The sequence below is a fragment of the Hylobates moloch genome, unplaced genomic scaffold, assembly GCF_009828535.3.
Source record: "Hylobates moloch isolate HMO894 unplaced genomic scaffold, HMol_V3 SCAFFOLD_14, whole genome shotgun sequence".
In the NCBI taxonomy this organism is placed as follows: domain Eukaryota; kingdom Metazoa; phylum Chordata; class Mammalia; order Primates; family Hylobatidae; genus Hylobates; species Hylobates moloch.
Genome location: NW_026652289.1, coordinates 89,042,407 through 89,060,629, shown reverse-complemented (window position 1 = coordinate 89,060,629; position 18,223 = coordinate 89,042,407). Strand labels below are relative to the sequence as shown.

The following is an 18,223-nucleotide window of genomic DNA, read 5'->3' as shown; positions in this document are numbered from 1 at the left end:
CAGAGTGAAATCCTGTCTTGGGGTCGGGGGGAATCTTTCTGTCCATCTGTCTGTCTGTCTGTCTCTGTCTCTCTCTCTCTATATATAAAAATACATAAAATTATTTTTTAATTTATATATTATATTTATATGTTGTATTATGTTAAATATATATTTTAATATGCGTATTACAGCTGAAAAGAATCATCTAGTAAGAGTTATATCTGATTTCTTGAGGCCTCATTAGCAACCAAAAGTTGCATTTAAAAATTACAAAAGCATATCTCCATCGAGAAATGGCCTTTTTATGTTGTCTACTTTTTCCCCAGAGGTTCCAATAAGTAAAAATCACAGCACAAATCATTAAGTATGGAGACTTGTTCTGTTGCTAGTATTCATGTGTTTAAATTTCATCTGGCCCACTGGCTGCAAAAAGCAAGGAAGTTGTGTCTCATGAATATCTGTCTATATTTGCAGCTTGCCCTGATCAGCGTATCCTTCTTATCATTTAAGAAATTATAAGCATATAATATTTTATACCAGCTTAATGTATACATCCACATGTAACAGCCACAAAACATAAAGCTATGTAAAATAAAAAATTCCCCCAGTTTTGGTTGCAAATTTATTCAAGCCCTTAGCAATAAATTCAGTCTTTACAGAGTTAACAGTATAGCTGCCCACCTGGAATGCAACTCTTGTCCCTTCCTTGGGGCCCCTTCCTGGGGGCCCTAAAGTAGCAGCTAGGCTAAAGGAAAGGCTGTTTTCCCCTCTAGTTTATCTAAAGTTTTGCTCCAGCCCTGGGAATTGAATATCCCTTTTTGCTCTCTTGGAAGAGAGAGAAACACAAACTTTTTACATTTTTTGGTCCACCAAAGCCCACCTTTGGGACTGTTTGGATCTTTTTCCTTCCCACCTGGAGGAGAAAACTAAAATCAAGGGAGTTACCAGAACCGCACTCCTACCGCCTCTCAGTTTAGCAAGTGGGAAAAGGGGGGTTAAAAATCTAGCCTACTCTCCTAGGGTTAGCTCTCCTATTTTCAAATCCATTGGTAAGTTTTACTTCTCTCAGGTGACAGCAGCTCAGCTTCTGTTTCATGCTATGGATGACTCTGTAGCCACCCAGGGCACCAATTGTCAGGGGTCTCCAAGACCACCCCCAGGTTTGATGGTTGGCCAGGAGGACTCACAAGACTCAGCATGTAGTTGTACTCAGGGCTATAGTTTATTACAGTGAAGGGACACAGAGAAAAATCATGAAAAAGGACATGGGTAAAGTCCAGAGGAAAGCAGGTACAAGCTTCCACAGGAGCCACACTGGACGAGCTTAACTGCCCCAGCACCGAGCCGTGTCAGGTGCTGTCTGCCGGGAAGCTGGGTAGAGACTCCAGGTCCAGGGTTTCCATCAGGGCTGATCACATGGGCACCCCCTGCCTGGCGCGTACCAAGTTCCAGAACAAGGAAAGCAGGTTTCAGCACAGACCACGTTGTTTGTACAGACAGTTCAGAAACCGGGAACCACACCTACCACCTAGGGAATGGGGGAGCCCTCCTGAGATCCAGACTCGAGCCGAGGGCTAGCCTGCAGCAATCCTGTCTGAGGTTGTATCTCGGGCTAGCTGTTAGCTGTCTTCTGCACAAAACCATGATTAAAGTTTGTTAGTTTCCCACTGTTAGATATTTAGGTAGTTATCGAGTATCTTTCTAACTCAGTTATTTTGCTTTTTTGGGGGGAGTAATTCCTAGAAGTAGAGAAAGTAGCTTTACTGAGCATTTTAATATCTTTTATATCTTCTTAGCCTATTTATGTATTTCGTCCTTCCGTTTATCTTCTTTTTATCCTATATCAGTAAAATATTCATAGTATTATATTAATTGGTAAAACACATAGTATGGATTCTTCAAAATTACGATCTTCATTAGTACTTTTTAAATGTTTTGTGTGTATTAAGGGGACATTGTAGCTACTTGTTGGCTCAGCTATTGTTTTTGACGCTCTGTCAGGCCCCAGTTGTGACAATGTTGAGGAAGATATGAATGCTTCTGCTCAAGGTGCTTCTGCCACAGTTTTGGAAGAAACAAGGAAGGAAACGGCTCCTGTGCAGCTCCCTGTTTCAGGGCCAGAACTGGCTGCCATGATGAAGATCGGAACGAGGGTCATGAGAGGTGTGGACTGGAAATGGGGCGATCAGGTACTCAGAGATTTGATGTGAACACATTAGCCACACATTAGTTATCTTCTGCACAGGTCTGTGCAATATTGGTGGGTGGAAATTGGAATAATCCAGGATGTGTCGGTTGATCGATGACACAGGTGTTGGTTCCCGAGCAGCTGAAGGGAGTGAACACAAGTAGGGAATCATAAGTAGGGCATCTGAGCAGAACAAGTCTGGAAAGAGAGGCAGCTCTTTTCAGGAAACTCACTGGCATGAGGCTCAGTTTGATGGGTCACTGGAACAAGAGTGAGAGTGAGCAAGAGAGTAAATCTCATTCTGAAAGTTGGTGTAGTGAAGCCTCTGAGGCAGGAAGCCCAGATGCTGCCCCTGTGAGCTGATGGCCATGTGCTGCGAAGTGCCCTGAACCCAGCAGTTAGGGATATACTTCATGGGCCTGTGGCCGCATCTCCATTTTCCCTCATTGCAGGTCTCTTCTAAGTCTCTGCCAGGTGCCTCCAGGTGGAAGTCACTTACCACAGCCCTAGCTAAGTTAGGGCAGTGTTCACCTTCCCATGGTCTGTCTAGCTTTTCTCAGCCATGCTGGTAAGCCCCGGCTTTGTCACTGTCATCTTAGAAATAGCAGTGTCTGGAGACAGCAGCATCCACCCTAGAAACAGCTTTCTCCTGCAGAAGTGAGAGACAGAGCTTCCCCCCGGGGCCTGGGGGAAACTGAAGAAAAGGGAATGTGAAGGTGCTGGTGCTTGTTTCAGGTTTCTGCTCTTGCAAGGCCCGTGAGGGATTGAGGGGTCAGGACTTGCTGCAAAGCCCTGTCTCTGCATTGACTCAGGGGATCCTCATTGAGATGAGATTTCCCTGACTTCCTTGGTAAAGCAGCATGAGCACGTTATTTTATGCCATTTAATTTAAAATGATGCAAGCACACATTTTGTAGAAGAGGTGAAATCTGTGTCTGGGACAGCCCCTGACAGACATGGTGGCATATGGCGACATCTGTGTGGCAGGTCTGGTGGGAGCCATGGAAGGACCAGGGCAGGGCATGCACCCTCCTAACTGATCTCTACTTTGGCTTTCTCAGGATGGGCCTCCTCCAGGCCTAGGCCGAGTGATTGGTGAGCTGGGAGAGGATGGGTGGATAAGAGTCCAGTGGGACACGGGCAGCACCAACTCCTACAGGATGGGGAAAGAAGGAAAATACGACCTCAAGCTGGCAGAGCTGCCGGCCGCTGCACAGCCCTCAGCAGAGGACTCGGACACAGAGGACGACTCTGGTGGGTGACTCAGGAAGGCATTTAGTCCAAGGCAGCCCACAAACTGTCCAGGTGCTGGCTGCCACCACTGCCATCTGGGCCTTAGAATGGGATGTCAGGGCACACCTGCAGCTGGCGCTCTGTCCTCGGAGCCTGCAATTTAAATAAGCTCCCAGGCACCTCCGATGCAGGTACGTGGAGTGGTTGTGGGATCCGGCGATCTGGCTGGAACTGACTTTCTGCATTTTCCTCTCACGTGTGCACCCGCCCCTCTTTGAGAATGTGGTGGCCAGGCCGGGGCAGCTGCACCACCAGTGAGTCTCATGTGGTTGTTGCTGAGCCTGCATCTGAGCCAGTGAGCCGAGGCCTGGTGGGATTGCCCTGCGGTCTCGGTCCATCGCCTCCTCCAGTGAGAGCCCCCGCCCGAGCACACCCCACCTGCCACCTGCCTTTACCTTTCTTCTGTGGTCCCTGACTCTGAACTCTTCATGTAATGTGGAGTTAGTCAGCACTTTATCGCTTCTAGGGAAGCAGAGGTGAGAATTTAGGGGTGGACTAAGAAAGCTAGATCCTATCTGTGGAGATCCAGGTTGTGGGAGGAGGTTTCGTGACATTTCTTAGCTGTTCCTAAAAGACATGTGAAGCTTCACATGGCTGGGCTTGGTAAGACCATCCAAGAGGCTGGAGCTGCCTCCCAGCACCACGGTGCCCACCATGGCTGCAGTGTCGTCAGGCTCAGAAGTGGCTGTGACAGTGAGCACGAGATCTTAGAAGGGGTACTCAGTAGAGAGCAGGTGGTGTGGGGGCTGGAAGAGGCTATGCCGTAGCACACCATCTGGGCTTGGGGCACATAGCTCAGATCCTGATGCCACCATCTTTGACACATCACTTCTGGGGCCTGGGTCCCTCAGGTGTGAACAAAAGTGTTGCCTGCTGCGTAGGCCTGTCAGGAGCGATGTACATGGCACCTGGAACCCTGTCCCTGAGGGTGGATGTGGTGCTGGCCGCCAGCGTCCAGCTTATAGCATGCTGCCTGACACCAGTCGCTGCTTCCTCCCTCGGCCTACCTTGCCTGCGGGAAGCAGGCCTGGCTCCCTGCCTGGGGCCTTTCCCCATAGGGGCATCAGAGCCTGGGCAGGGGTGGCCCCATGACAGACGGTGGCCTCATTTGCCACACATCTCCTCATCCCAAAGCCAGCCAAGCTGGTTGCATGAGCGTCTGGTCGCCCCACTCCACAGATGCCAGTGCTTTGTCCTCATCCAGGACACAGCCAGCTCATCAGAAACCAGCGCTTGACATTTGATAAGTTGTGTTTCTAAAGAAGTGAAACCTTGGAATCATTTATTGCTTCTGAGTTATATGCTAATGTTGTTTTGAGAATTATTATTTAAAAGATTCTTGAGGAAGATGGGAACAGAAATGATTAGGGTGCACGTTTAGTGCATCCTGAGTTCCATCTTTTCTTCTTGTAAAGATCTGTTTCCCTTTCCAAAGCAGAAAAGATGACAGTTTGGGAGGTCGAGGTGGGAGGACTGCTTACCCTGGGAGGTCAAAACTGCAGTGAGCTATGATCATGCCACTGCACTGTAGCTTGGGCGACAGAGAGCCTGTCTCAAAGGAAAAAAGAACACAAAAATCTCTGTACTTTCAGTTTTGTGTGAACCTAAAACTGCACTAAAATTCAAGTCTTCAATAAAACAAGAATGTAATATTAAAGCTGTTTAATTATGCGCCAGACTATCTTCCAGTTTTACTTAGGAATATAATTTGTTATTTTGATTATATTTTTTAGAAGCCGAACAAACTGAAAGGAACATTCACCCCACTGCAATGATGTTTACCAGCACTATTAACTTACTGCAGACTCTTTGTCTGTCTGCCGGAGTTCACGCTGAGATCATGCAGAGCGAAGCCACCAAGACTTTATGTGGACTGCTGCGAATGTTAGTGGAAAGCGGAACGACGGACAAGACATGTATGGAACGAGAGATTGAGGGCCCAGGGAGACAGCGCTGGGGTCCGCACGCTTGTCGTGTCTGGGTGTGCATGTGGGTGGGTGTGGATGTGTGTGGATTCATTTCCTGTGGCTGCTGTAACAAAGTACTACAAACTTGGGGGCTTACACAGTAGAAATTCTCATGGTTCTGGCATCTGGAAGGCTGAGATCAAGGGTGGTTGCTTCTGGGGCTGTGAGGGAGAAGCTGCTTCAGGGCTCTGCCCCAGCTTCTGGAGTTTGCTGATCTCTTTAGCATTCCTCGGTTTGTAGAGGTGTCACCCCGATCTCTGCCGTCATCTTCACATGGCATTCTCCCTGTGTGTGAGTCGCCTCCAAATCTCCCCTTTTCATAAGGACATCATTCAGCCTCATCAAACTGATTACATCTGCAGCAACCCTATTTCCAAACAAGGTCACCTGCTGAGGTACGGTAGGGGTTAGGGCTTCAACATATGAATTTTGCAATTCTGAATTCAACCCATAACACTAGCCTCAAACAACAAATTTGTTCTCTCAGAGTTCTGGAGACCAGAAGTCCCAAATCCAGGTGCAGGCAGGGCCATGCTCCCTCCACAGGCTCTAGGGGAAGGTCCTTCCTTACCTCATCCAGCTTCTGGGAGCTCCAGGCTTCCTTGGTGTGGGGACGCATTGTGTCAGTCTCTGCCTGCGTCTTCAAGTGGCCCCTGCCCTTGTGTTCTGCATGTCCTTTTCTGTCTCTGAAAGGACTCTTTCAATGAGTTTCTTTGACTCTAATCCAACGTGATGTCACCTAAATTCTTACCTTAATGACGTCTACAGAGACCTCATTAAATAAGATCATATTCTGAGGTTCCGAATGTATATGAAGTTGGGGTACAGGCACAGTTTAATCCCATAAAGTGTTTGTGTGGAGAGTCAGTATGAGAAATGTGAGCTGAGGGAGTGGGGTGAGTGTGCATGTGACTGAGAGTGAGCACATGTGGGTGTGGGTGGCTATGTGGGCGTGCTCCAGTGTGTGTGAGAGCATGCGTGTATTAGTGGTGTGCTGGAGCGTCTGCACGTATTGATGAGAGTGAGTGTGTTAGCGGTCGATGGGCAAGTGGCTGAGCATTTGTGTTGCAAGTGTGACGGTGTGTTTGTAGCATGTGGTTGTGTGGGTGTGTGTATGCATGCATTTATGTGAGTGGTGTGTATGTCCATGAGAGCATGTGAGTGGGCAGGTGACTACATTCAGGTGAAGTGAGAATGAAAGCGTCAGTGCATTGAGCCAGTGTGTGTGTGTGAGGGTGAGCACCAGGGAGGCATGAGTGTGAGGTGATTACTAGGTGTGCGAGTGAGATGAAGTGTAAGTCAGTGAGGCTTGGTGAGTGTGAGGAAGTATGAGTGGGTGGCAGGCACAAGTGTAAGTGTGCGATTGAGTGTGAGCATTTGTGTAAATGTGTATGAGTGCCTTTTGTCAGTGTGAGCACGAGTGACATTGTGAATGCGTGTGAGTGAATGTGAGCATTTTGCTTGTGTCAGTGAGTGGGAGGTTGTAACAGTGTAGGTGTGAGTGTAAAGTGAGAATGTGTGGGTAAAGGTGTGAGTGGGTGAGTAATCCGTTGTGACTAGTGTTGAGTGTGAGTGCATATGTGAGTTTTGTATGCATTGGGAGGGGTAAGTGTATGTGAGAGTGCATAGGAGTGTGTCAGCTTGCATCTTAGGTTGTGTGTGCATACGTGTGACTGGGATTGTGTGTGTGTTAGTGATTGCGACAATGGTGTGAGTGCACCTGAGAGTGTGAGGGTGGATGTGTGAGTGCCCATGAGTGTGTCTGAATAACTTAGTATGGGTGTGAGTGTGAGGATGCATATGAGGGTGCGAGAGTGAGTGTGTGTGTGAGCGCATTTGTGTGTGCTGAAGGAAGGCAGGTGTCCTCATAAGCTTGGATAGCTAAGGGCAGGGTCGGGGAGGTGGGAGGCAAGAGCAGGTCCTGTGGGGCTGTGGGCGGGGTCCCTCAGGAGGGCCCAGCCTCCAAGCCTCAGTCTCCATTCAGGGAATAGTGGAGTCTTGGAGCCAGGCAGAGCAGAGGTGGGCTCACTGGTGCCAGAATCCGATGGTGTAAACCTAGTGAAAAACTCTCATTTCGTTAATGCAGATTATTAAACTTGGATTGGAAACTGTCTCTACTAAAAATACGAAAAATTTAAGTGGTGCAGATTAAATATAAGCAAGATGGTGGAGATATTTAAAACACGAAATTAAAAATATAATAGATGCATTGTTGCAAATTACTGCTATTTGAATTATAGATCGTTTTCCTATTGCCTAGAAACAATACATAGCTAAAATTCCCTAACTACTTTTACTACACATACTTAGAAGGTTTTAAAAATGCCTGTAGTCCCAGCTATTCAGCAGAGCAAGGCAGGAGAATCACTTGAGCCCAGGAGTTTTAGACCAGCCCTGGCAACATAGTGAGGGCCCATCTCTAAAAAAGAAAAATTCGGAAATGTTTCTTGAACTAACTTAAAAGCCTTCTTCCACTTCTCACTTTGAATTAGTTTGAATTAATTTACAAACTGCAATATATTTTAAAGGAGCTTATTGTAGAAAATTAAGTTGATAAAAAAAGATAAGAATTTATCTTTAGGGATTGTTACCAAGCATGTCTATTTTCCCTCCCGCAGCTTCTCCAAACAGGCTGGTGTACAGGGAGCAACACCGGAGCTGGTGCACGCTGGGGTTTGTGCGGAGCATCGCTCTCACACCGCAGGTGTGCGGCGCCCTGAGCTCCCCACAGTGGATCACGCTGCTCATGAAGGTCGTGGAAGGGCACGCACCCTTCACTGCTGCCTCGCTGCAGAGGCAGGTAATGTGCTGCCAGGCAAAACCAGTTCCCTGAGAGAGGCATCCATGTACTGAAGTTCCCTGCCCTCAGAGTCAGGGGCCTTTATTCAGTAACGAGTGCAGAAAGGGTCTAGAAGTGATAGGGTAGATTTTCTGGATGCAAGGGGCAGAGGTCCTTGATAATTGGTAAGTTGCTAACCTTTAGTTTACCTGCTTTTCTCTTAAGTGGTAAATCCTGCAACTACTCACTCATCTGCTTCACAGAATTTGTAGAGTAATTGTCTTAAGAATTAAACTAAAAATAATTCTTTTTTAATTAAACATATACATCTGTAGTGTTGCTTTTTTTCTAAAGTCCCTGACAATCCTGATCACTAATCAACTTGAGTGTAATTACCTGGCTGTAAAATAATGAATCTCAAAATTTTCACATGATTACTTGCATTATGACAACAGAAAATAAAGAGAGGCTGGGCGCAGTGGCTCATGCTTGTCATCCCAGCACTTGGGGAGGCCGAGGCAGGTGGATCATGAGGTCAGGAGTTTGAGACCAGCCAGGCCAACATAGTGAAATCCTGTCTCTACTAAAAATACAAAAAAAATGAGCTGGGCTTGGTGGTGGGTGCCTGTAATCCCAGCTACTCAGGAAGCTGAAGCAAGGACAATTGCTTGAACCTGGGAGGTGGAGGTTGTAGTGAGCCAAGACCGTGCCACTGCACTCCAGCCCGGGCGACAGTGCGAGACTCTGTCTCAAAAAAAAGAAGAAAAGAGAAAATAACAATCTGTAGTTTCCTAATCAGATTTTTTTTAATGCTTGTCGTTTTAAATTTTATCAGATCTTAGCTGTGCATTTGTTGCAAGCAGTCCTTCCGTCATGGGACAAGACCGAAAGGGCGAGGGACATGAAATGCCTCGTGGAGAAGCTGTTTGACTTCTTGGGGAGCTTGCTCACTACCTGCTCCTCCGACGTGCCGTCACTCAGAGGTGGGTGGCCGTCTCCCTTCCCTGTGTCCTGGTGAAGAGCAGCACAGTGCCATGTCTCAGAGGTGGGTGGCCGTCTCCCTTCCCTGTGTCCTGGTGAAGAGCGGCGCAGTGCCATCACTCAGAGGTGGGTGGCCGTCTCCTTTCCCTGTGCCCTGGTGAAGAGCGGCACAGTGCCGTCACTCAGAGGTGGGTGGCCGTCTCCCTTCCCTGTGTCCTGGTGAAGAGTGGCGCAGCAGATTCTCCCCTTGTTTCCTCCTCAGAGTCCACGCCAAGGCGGCGCAGGGTGCGCCCGCAGGCCTCGCTGACTGCCACCCACAGCAGCACACTGGCGGAGGAGGTGGTGGCACTGCTGCGCACGCTGCACTCCCTGACTCAGTGGAATGGGCTCATCAACAAGTACATCAACTCCCAGCTCCGCTCCATCACCCACAGCTTTGCGGGAAGGCCTTCTGAAGGGGTGGGTTTGTGTTCTCAGAATTAATTTAGTTGAACGGTAAACCTGTAGGGATTGGGCGGCTCCGTGAGTGTCCCTGGTCGAGCTCGCTTTTTTGGTCTGCACTAGGCCCAGTTAGAGGACTACTTCCCCGATTCCGAGAACCCTGAAGTGGGGGGCCTCATGGCGGTCCTGGCTGTGATTGGAGGCATCGATGGTCGCCTGCGCCTGGGCGGCCAAGTTGTGCACGATGAGTTTGGAGAAGGCACCGTGACTCGCATCACCCCGAAGGGCAAAATCACCGTGCAGTTCTCTGACATGCGGATGTGTCGCGTTTGCCCATTGAATCAGCTGAAACCAGTAGGTGAACTTGTGCTCAGTTACTGTATGATAAGGGAAATTGGCTTTACACTAGAACCCAGCACCAACATTAGCACTTGAAAGAACTTGATTCTGGTACTTCAAGTTTGCCTTCCAGGAAGCTGTGTGAGCTTGTGCTTCTGTGGTAAGCAAGGCCTGTCTCACAGGGCACCTAAAGCAGTGGTTCGTGTGTTTTTCAGCCTCAGAGACACGAAGAGGGCTTTAGCAACCTAGAAGGTACTGTGCATCTATGAGGTAGTTCTAATTATTTTAAAATGTGAATTTATGAAGTTTACTTTTTATTGAACAACTCAAGTTTTAAAAAAACTTAAACATGTTTAAACACCTTTAAAAAAACAGCCTTTCTTCATGTAGAAAATGCTTAGTTGTTTTGAGTGACATGACTTAATGTCGCAACTACTGTCATCTTAACCTATGAATCAAGGATGCACAGGGAGAAGGAGCCATTTACATTATTTTCATGTAGCCCAAGTGCAATCTTACTATATATTCTTTTTCTTTTTTTTGAGATGGAATCTTGCTCTTGTCATCCAGGCTGGAGTACAATGGCACGATCTTGTTGGCCCTCTGCAACCTTTGCCTCCCAGGTTCAAGCGATTCTCCTGCCTCAGCCTCCTGAGTAGCTGGGATTACGGTGCGTGCCACCACACCTGGCTAATTTTGTATTTTTAGTAGAGATGGGGTTTCACTATGTTGGCCGGGCTGGTCTCAAACTCCTGACCTCAGGTGATCCGCCTGCCTCAGCCTCCCGAAGTGCTCGGATTACAGGCATGAGCCACTGTGCCCGGCCTGACTATATTTTCTATAAAGTACTCTTTTTTATTATTATAGGAATATATACATGTTGTAGAAAACTTGAAGTATATAGAAAATACCTGAGAAGATAGTAATCACCACACTGATGTAATTATTGTTGACAGGTTTGTAAAGAAAAATTAATATAGATTATTATATGTGTAAGTCTCTATCTTGCCTTTAATGTCATTTTAAAAAACGATTATTCTCAGCTATAAAAAGGCTTATGGGTATGTATGGCATTTCAGGATTAAACCCATGGTTTTGATGACTTTCAGAACGTTTCATTTGTTAGTCATATTGGCCACATTGCTGACAGCTTCTGTGTCCTCTCCAGCTCCCTGCCGTGGCCTTTAATGTGAACAACCTGCCCTTCACAGAGCCCATGCTGTCTGTCTGGGCTCAGTTGGTGAACCTCGCTGGAAGCAAGTTAGAAAAGCACAAAATAAAGAAATCGACTAAACAGGCCTTTGCAGGTCAGTACATGGTGCTTCTTGATGAAATAGCTGCCGTCCTAAACTCGTGTTGTTTGTACAGTGTTCTTTTATGAGTGAGTTCACAGATGTGCTAAAGTCCTGGGGTTCACGTGGGCTCACCATTTGTTGCGTTGTGGTTGGGAATGTAACCCTGTGTTCGTGGTAATGAGTGTTTTTGAGTCAGCCTTTGTCGCCATGTTCGGAGCCACACTTGGAAGAACCCCATGGCTCACACCCTCTTCTCAGTGTCACCCTTTATCCCAGAAGAGAAGTCTGTGTTCACCTCTTGCCTCCTCCCCTCCATCCCAGGGCCCTGTGGCCCAGTCACCCTGTTGGACCATGCTCGCGGCCTGTTCCCTGCCAGATCCAGGGGCCTCTGTCCCGGAAGCACCTGGCTTGCCTGTGGCATTCAGTGTGGCTGAGACTGTAGCCTTGCTTGGCTTTGCCTTCCTTTGGGTCTAGAATGTAGCTCTCCTGAGTTTCTTTCCATGTTTCTAGGGAGCTCTTCTCTCTGCTCATTCTTTATGTCCTGGAAGTCCGTGTGGCTTCACCCATAACTATGGCGTATTCTGCCCACTCTTCTTGAGTTTTCTCCCCTCTTGCTCCCACAGACCTACGTTTTCTCCCCTCTTGCTCCCACAGACCTACGATTGCTGCTTCAGCATTTATGATGTAAGCACTTTCAACTCTGGATCTCCCATTCACATCTTTGGTTGGAGGTGCAGTGCATGCAAATCACAACATGTCCGAAATTCAGCTGGCTTTCTCTAGTAGCTGCCGTTTCCCATTGTGGTGAATACACCTGTCTGCCAGTTAGTGGAGCCAGTGCCTGTGTGGCACCTGCGGCCCTCCTTCCTCCCCACCCCATGCTCTCTGTGCTGCTTCTGTGGCCTCTGCTATCAGATAAGCCTTGGGCATTGCTGCAGTCTTCATCAGTTAAAGAGCTAGTGGGGCCGACAGACTCTCTCAGAGGAGTCTTAGAAGAAGAGTGAAAGCGGCTGAAACTTCAGCAACTTGGGGAACATTTGATCATATTAATAGTAGCTAACATGGTTCTAACTGTGTTAAACCCATTGAATCCTGCATCCTATCAAATTAGGTGCCTGGAGAGCAGGGAAGGAAGACCCAGGAGGCAGAAGGTGCTTACCCAGAAGCACCGAGTGTAACACTGGGAAAGGCGAGCCCTTTGTCACGGACAGTGTGTGCGGTCGGCAGATTCCTGAAGGGCAGAGCATTACTCATTGCCATGTGGCACAGGCTTGCTGCTGGCGAGGAGGGAGTCTGAGCAGGGCATGCCCTTCTCACTGAGTCTTTCCTTCCACAGGACAAGTGGACCTGGACCTGCTGCGGTGCCAGCAGTTGAAGCTATACATCCTGAAAGCAGGTCGGGCGCTGCTCTCCCACCAGGATAAACTGCGGCAGATCTTGTCTCAGCCAGCTGTTCAGGAGACTGGAACTGTTCACACAGGTATCTTTTTTAAAAGTTCTTAAATCTTTATAAGAAGGGCAGTAGAAGGTAGACAAAGGATGTGAACAATCAGTTCATAAAAATGGACATAGGTGGCTTATAAATAGACACGTGGCCTGCCCAGCAACCACCAACTGTGAATAAAATTGTCATCGTCATAAGACAAGACTGAGGGCATCTGGTGGATGGGGAGGGAAAAAGGTATTTTCATGCCTTCCCATTTAAAGTGTGGTGCATGGGTCAGCAAGATTGGTGGCACACAGGTATGTGTTAGAAATGCAGACTCCCAGGCCGCACCCCAGACCAAAGAAATAGAGCCTGTATTGTAACAAGAAGAACCTAAGCTGGTTCTTCAAACGCGCATAAAGCCGCACTCCATGAACACGTTGCTGCTGGGAATTTCAGTTGGTGTAGCCATCTAATGGGCGTCTGAGGAAATGAGTTGGACTTTGAAATGCGTAGATGTATGTGTGTATTTATATACTTTGACCCAGCAAGTCATTCTGTGGGACTTTATCATACGAAAAGGCATGTAAAGATAATGTATTCACCAGCCGGGCACAATGGCTCACGCCTGTAATCCCTGCACTTTGGGAGGCCGAGGCAGGTGGCGGGATCACAAGGTCAGGAGATAGAGACCATCCTGGCTAACATGGTGAAACCCCACCACTACTAAAAATACAAAACATTAGCTGGGCAAGGTGGTGGACACCTGTAGTTCTAGCTACTCGGGAGGCTGACGCAGGAGAATGGCATGAATCCGGGAGGTGGAGCTTGCAGTGAGCTGACATCGCGCCACTGCAGTCCAGCCTGGGCGACAGAGCAAGACTCTGTCTCAAAAAAATAAAAAATAATTAGCGGGGCATAGTGGTGGCCGCCTGTAATCCCAGGTACTTGGGAGGCTGAGGCAGGAGAATCACTTGAACTGGGGCGGGGGCAGAGGTTGCAGTGTGTGCGGATTGCAGGGTGCAGATTGTGCCACTGCACTCCAGCCTGGGCGACAGAGTGAGACTTTGTCTCAAAAAAAAAAAAAAGATAATGTATTCAACAGTGTCGTTATGGCCTCCTTTTTGGTATTGTTTTTGTGTTTTAAAACTGTAGACACCAAAATACTCATTCTTATGTTGTGTATCCATACAGTGTGATATCATGGTGCCATTCAAAATGATAGTACATATATAGTCTTCCCTCAATATCCATGGGGATGAGTTCCAAGACCCCCAGTTATACCAGAATTCACTAATGCTTAAGGCCCTTCTATAAAATGGTGTAGTATTTGCATATAACCTATGCACATCCTTCCAAATACTTTAAAAATATAAATGATATATAGGCCGGGCGCAGTGGCTCACGCCTGTAATCCCACCACTTTGGGAGGCTAAGGTGGGCAGATCACGAGGTCAGGAGATCGAGACCATCCTGGCTAACACAGTGAAACTCCGTCTCTACTAAAAATACAAAAAATTAGCCAGGCGTGGTGGCAGGTGCCTGTAGTCCCAGTTACTTGGGAGGCTGAGGCAGGAGAATGGTGTGAACCCGGGATGCAGAGCTTGCAGTGAGCTGAGTTCGTGCCACTGCACTCCAGCCTGGGCGACAGAGCGAGACTCTGTCCCAAAAATAAAATAAAATAAAATAAATAAATATAAATGATATGTAAATAGTTGTCATTGCTATTTTTTTTAAAATTGTATTTTAAAAATTGTTTTATTCTGAATATTTTTGATTTGTGGTTTGTTGAATCTTTGGATGCAGATCCCATGGATACGGAGGGCTAGCTGTATGTGTTTATTGCCATGGAAACATGAAAATGATAAGTAAACAGAAAAGCACATTGCTATGTATATCCGTTTATAGATATGCCATAGTGATCTGTTTAGCGAAATAGTGACCCAGTAATCGTTGGTGGAATTTTGGCTGTCTTTATTTTCTTTATATTTCTCTATATTTAGTTTTCTAGAATGAGCTTGTGTCACTTTTAATGGAAAAAAACCATTTTTTGATCTCCTACTATTGAAGGACATTATGCTAAGTCTTTTGGGGGAAAGTCCTTTCCTATGATCATTGCTCTCTAGGGTTTGGATGAGGAGAGGAAGTGAATGCAGATGGCTCTCTCTGTCCTCTGGGGCCAGGGGACGGTGAGGCGTGTGAGTGGTTCCCCAGGCGTCTGGAGCCAGTGGCAGCTGAGCACTGGACGGGCAGCCTTTGAAGGCTGTGGCAGACAGATGCCAGCAGACAAGCACTCTGCTGGTGGTGGACCAGGAGGAGAGGAGTGAAAGTGGCGAGTCTTTGGAAGCATGTTGAGCAGCTCTGCGTTGCTTAGAGCTCAGGGTTTGTCGATGAGTGGTGGGGCTGACGCTAGATGGGCGGGTGACATCCTGTTACAGAGTACCTTGGAGACCAGGGTGAAACTTGAGGCCCACTTGGAAAGCTGTGGTAGGGGCCACATGGTAAGCATTGACCTTCGGGTGATACACCTGCTAGTAAGGTATAGGAGTATCTGAAACAGGAGATGACAGAGATGGAGAATTGCTCCTGTGTCAGGTGATGAGGGGGAAGGCATGAAAAGGGAAAGAAGGTTCTGGTGGAAGGAAGGTGCCATCCACTGTGATGATGTAGTCTTGTAGATGGTAACTTTTTGGGGAACCAGCAAAAAGTGGAAGATGACTCTGCTGTTTCAAGCTTGAGTTGAGGGGAGAATAGTGAGTGATGCGTTTGAAAAAAATAAGCAAGTCCAGTAGAATGTGGAGTGTGTGTGTTTGTTTCTTAATCTTGAGAGGATGCTATGAAATTAATTTTAAACCTGCTGAGGATGAAAGAAATCGATTGAAAGTATAGAATCAATCAATAGTAGAGGTTGTAGGGAACATGATTTCCCAGTTGTAGCGATTGAGAGATTGGAGCTGGGAATTGGATTGGCTGTTCTGTTCTGCACTCAGCCCAACGAGCAGTTACAGCAGACCTGCATCAGGATGATCAAGTCTGTGCTTTGGGCCAAGCAGGGACTTCGAACAGAGCTAGATTGACAAAACTGCCGTGCATCTGTTTTTGTAAATTTTTATGGGAACACAGGCACACCACTTGTTTACATATCATCTCTGGATGCTTTTGCTCTACAGTGGCAGAGCTGAGTAGTTGGGACAGAGACTGTACAGCCCATCAGCCTAAACTATTTACTCTCTGGCCCTTTAAGAGAAAGATTCCAGCTCCTGGTCTAGTTAATTGAAATTGTCACCGAAGAAAACCAGCACATGCAAATGCCGTGAGTACCTGGATGAGTACCTAGATTGTGTGAAGTGGGCTTGAGGGCAGTGGATCTCTGTGGGGCTGTGTCAAACAGAGTCCTAAAGGCTGCACCTAAAGCTACTCATAACAGACAAAAAGCCATCACCCTGAGCACATGACACATTTGCAGTTGGGGTCATTTAATGATCTCAGTGAGGCTTAGCTGGAAAAGCTACAGCTAGAAATATGCACGTGGGATGTGTCTGTGTCAGGGGTTACTGAAGCCGTGAGTGAACACGAAAGAGAGTGTGTAGGCCAGGCATGGTGGCTCACACCTGTAATCCCAACACTTTGGGATGCTGAGGTGGGTGGATCACGTGAGGTCAGGAGTTCGAGACCAGCCTGGCCAACATGGTGAAACCCCATCTATACTAAAAATACAAAAATTAGCCGGGTGTGGTGGTGTGTGCCTGTAGTCCCAGCTACCGGGAAGGCTGATGCAGGAGAATCGCTTGAGCCAGGAGGCAGAGGTTGCAGTGAGCCAAGATTGTGCCACTGCACTCCAGCCTGGGCAACAGAGTGAGACTCCATCTCAAGAAAAAGAGAAAGAATCAGACCAAGTGCAGAAATCTGGGAAGGAGCATTTGCTGGCTCTAAGAGACAGATGCACTAATGAAGGACAGAGACCAAAAGCAGGCAGTGAAAGTGGTTTAGAGTCTAGTTCTTTTTTTTCTTTTTTTGAGATAGAGTCTTGCTCTGTTGACAGGCTGGAGTGCAGTGGCGTGATCTTGGCTCACTGCAACCTCCAACTCTCTGGTTCAAGCAATTCTCCTGCCTCAGCCTTGCGAGTAGCTGGGATTACAGGCACGCACCACCACGCCCAGCTAATTTTTTTTTTTTTTTTTTTTTTGAGACTGAGCCTCGGTCTGTCGCCCAGGCTAAAGTGCAGTGGCACGTTCTCAGCTCACTGCAAGCTCTGCCTCCTGGGTTCATGCCATTCTCCTGTGTCAGCCTCCCAAGTAGCTGGGACTACAGGTGCCCACCACCATGCCCGGCTAAGGTTTTGTATTTTTAGTAGAGATGGGGTTTCACCATGTTAGCCAGGATGGTCTCAATCTCCTGATCTCGTGATCCACCCACCTCGGCCTCTCAAAGTGCAGGGATTACAGGTGTGAGCCACCGCGCCCAGCCTAGAGTCTAGTTTTTGTTCGATGTCTGAACCTTGAAGATTTTGGTTTTCTATCACATAATGAGGCAGAAGTCATACCTGATTTAACATGCTCAGTGCATTTTCTTTAGTAGTAAAGTGGTGTTCGCAGTTGAAAATAGAATCTTACACACATTTTGTTTTTAAATTCAGATGATGGAGCAGTGGTATCACCTGACCTTGGGGACATGTCTCCTGAAGGGCCGCAGCCCCCCATGATCCTCTTGCAGCAGCTGCTGGCCTCAGCCACCCAGCCGTCTCCTGTGAAGGCCATATTTGATAAACAGGAACTTGAGGTACAGCCATGCAGCCTTGACAGTTTTTAATCCACAGCACTAAATTGTGAACAATTTTTTTCTAGATGTATATTTTCTTAAGGATCTATTCTGAATTTCAAGTGATAGTATGCAAATAATTCTAATGATTCATTGGGGTTTAACCCTGTTTGTGCATAGTCTGCAGAACATTATAATACTAAAGACGGAGAGGGTTGAAGTTTAACCTTATTTTGGATTTGTGTAAATTGTTAAAAAGTATTAACTAGATGCAGCATGGGTTAAATGCTCACATCTTCACGAAGGGATCTTTTTCCAGGAAGTAGAATTATTCAAAGAGGCTCGTCAGGACTCTGGCACCCGTTTGTCTGTTTCATTCACTCAGGAGCCTCTTCGGGGGTGCTCTGGTGCCACCATCCTCTCAGCTCTCTCCATGCTGTGGAGCAGGTGAGGGCAGCAGCGAGGCACACGGTCAGGGCTACAGGACGTTCCCATAGAGGAGGCGACGTGATTGAGTGTAAGAGGGATGGGAGCTTTCATGGCTGGCAACATAGAGGATTAGAGATGTTTGTTCCAAAATCTTTCTTGCTGTGTAATACATTAAACATCTGCATAAAATATCAGAGACAAAAATAAAACTGTCAGTACTCAGTTTGGCAGTCAGAAATTACCCTAACAGAAACCCTCAGATAGCAGGGCCCTTCTGGGAGCAAGGGTCCAGATGAGGCAGCCACTGTCTTGGACAGGTCGGAGGCCTCCCCTAGTCCTAGAATG

The 18,223-nt window shown here is 47.4% G+C and overlaps 1 protein-coding gene across 1 annotated transcript in view; it reads left to right on the top strand.

Annotated features, from left to right (window-relative positions):
• The window catches only part of HERC2 (HECT and RLD domain containing E3 ubiquitin protein ligase 2), a 162,790-nt gene that overhangs the window by 48,338 nt on the left and 96,229 nt on the right, over positions 1-18,223 (top strand). The window contains exons 28-37 of the mRNA XM_058427697.1: positions 1,984-2,171; positions 3,232-3,424; positions 5,197-5,421; positions 8,049-8,230; positions 9,045-9,192; positions 9,453-9,649; positions 9,755-9,985; positions 11,139-11,277; positions 12,602-12,745; positions 17,328-17,470. Of these exons, the coding sequence (XP_058283680.1) occupies positions 1,984-2,171; positions 3,232-3,424; positions 5,197-5,421; positions 8,049-8,230; positions 9,045-9,192; positions 9,453-9,649; positions 9,755-9,985; positions 11,139-11,277; positions 12,602-12,745; positions 17,328-17,470 (1,790 nt within the window). The remainder of the gene's footprint in view (positions 1-1,983; positions 2,172-3,231; positions 3,425-5,196; positions 5,422-8,048; positions 8,231-9,044; positions 9,193-9,452; positions 9,650-9,754; positions 9,986-11,138; positions 11,278-12,601; positions 12,746-17,327; positions 17,471-18,223) is intronic.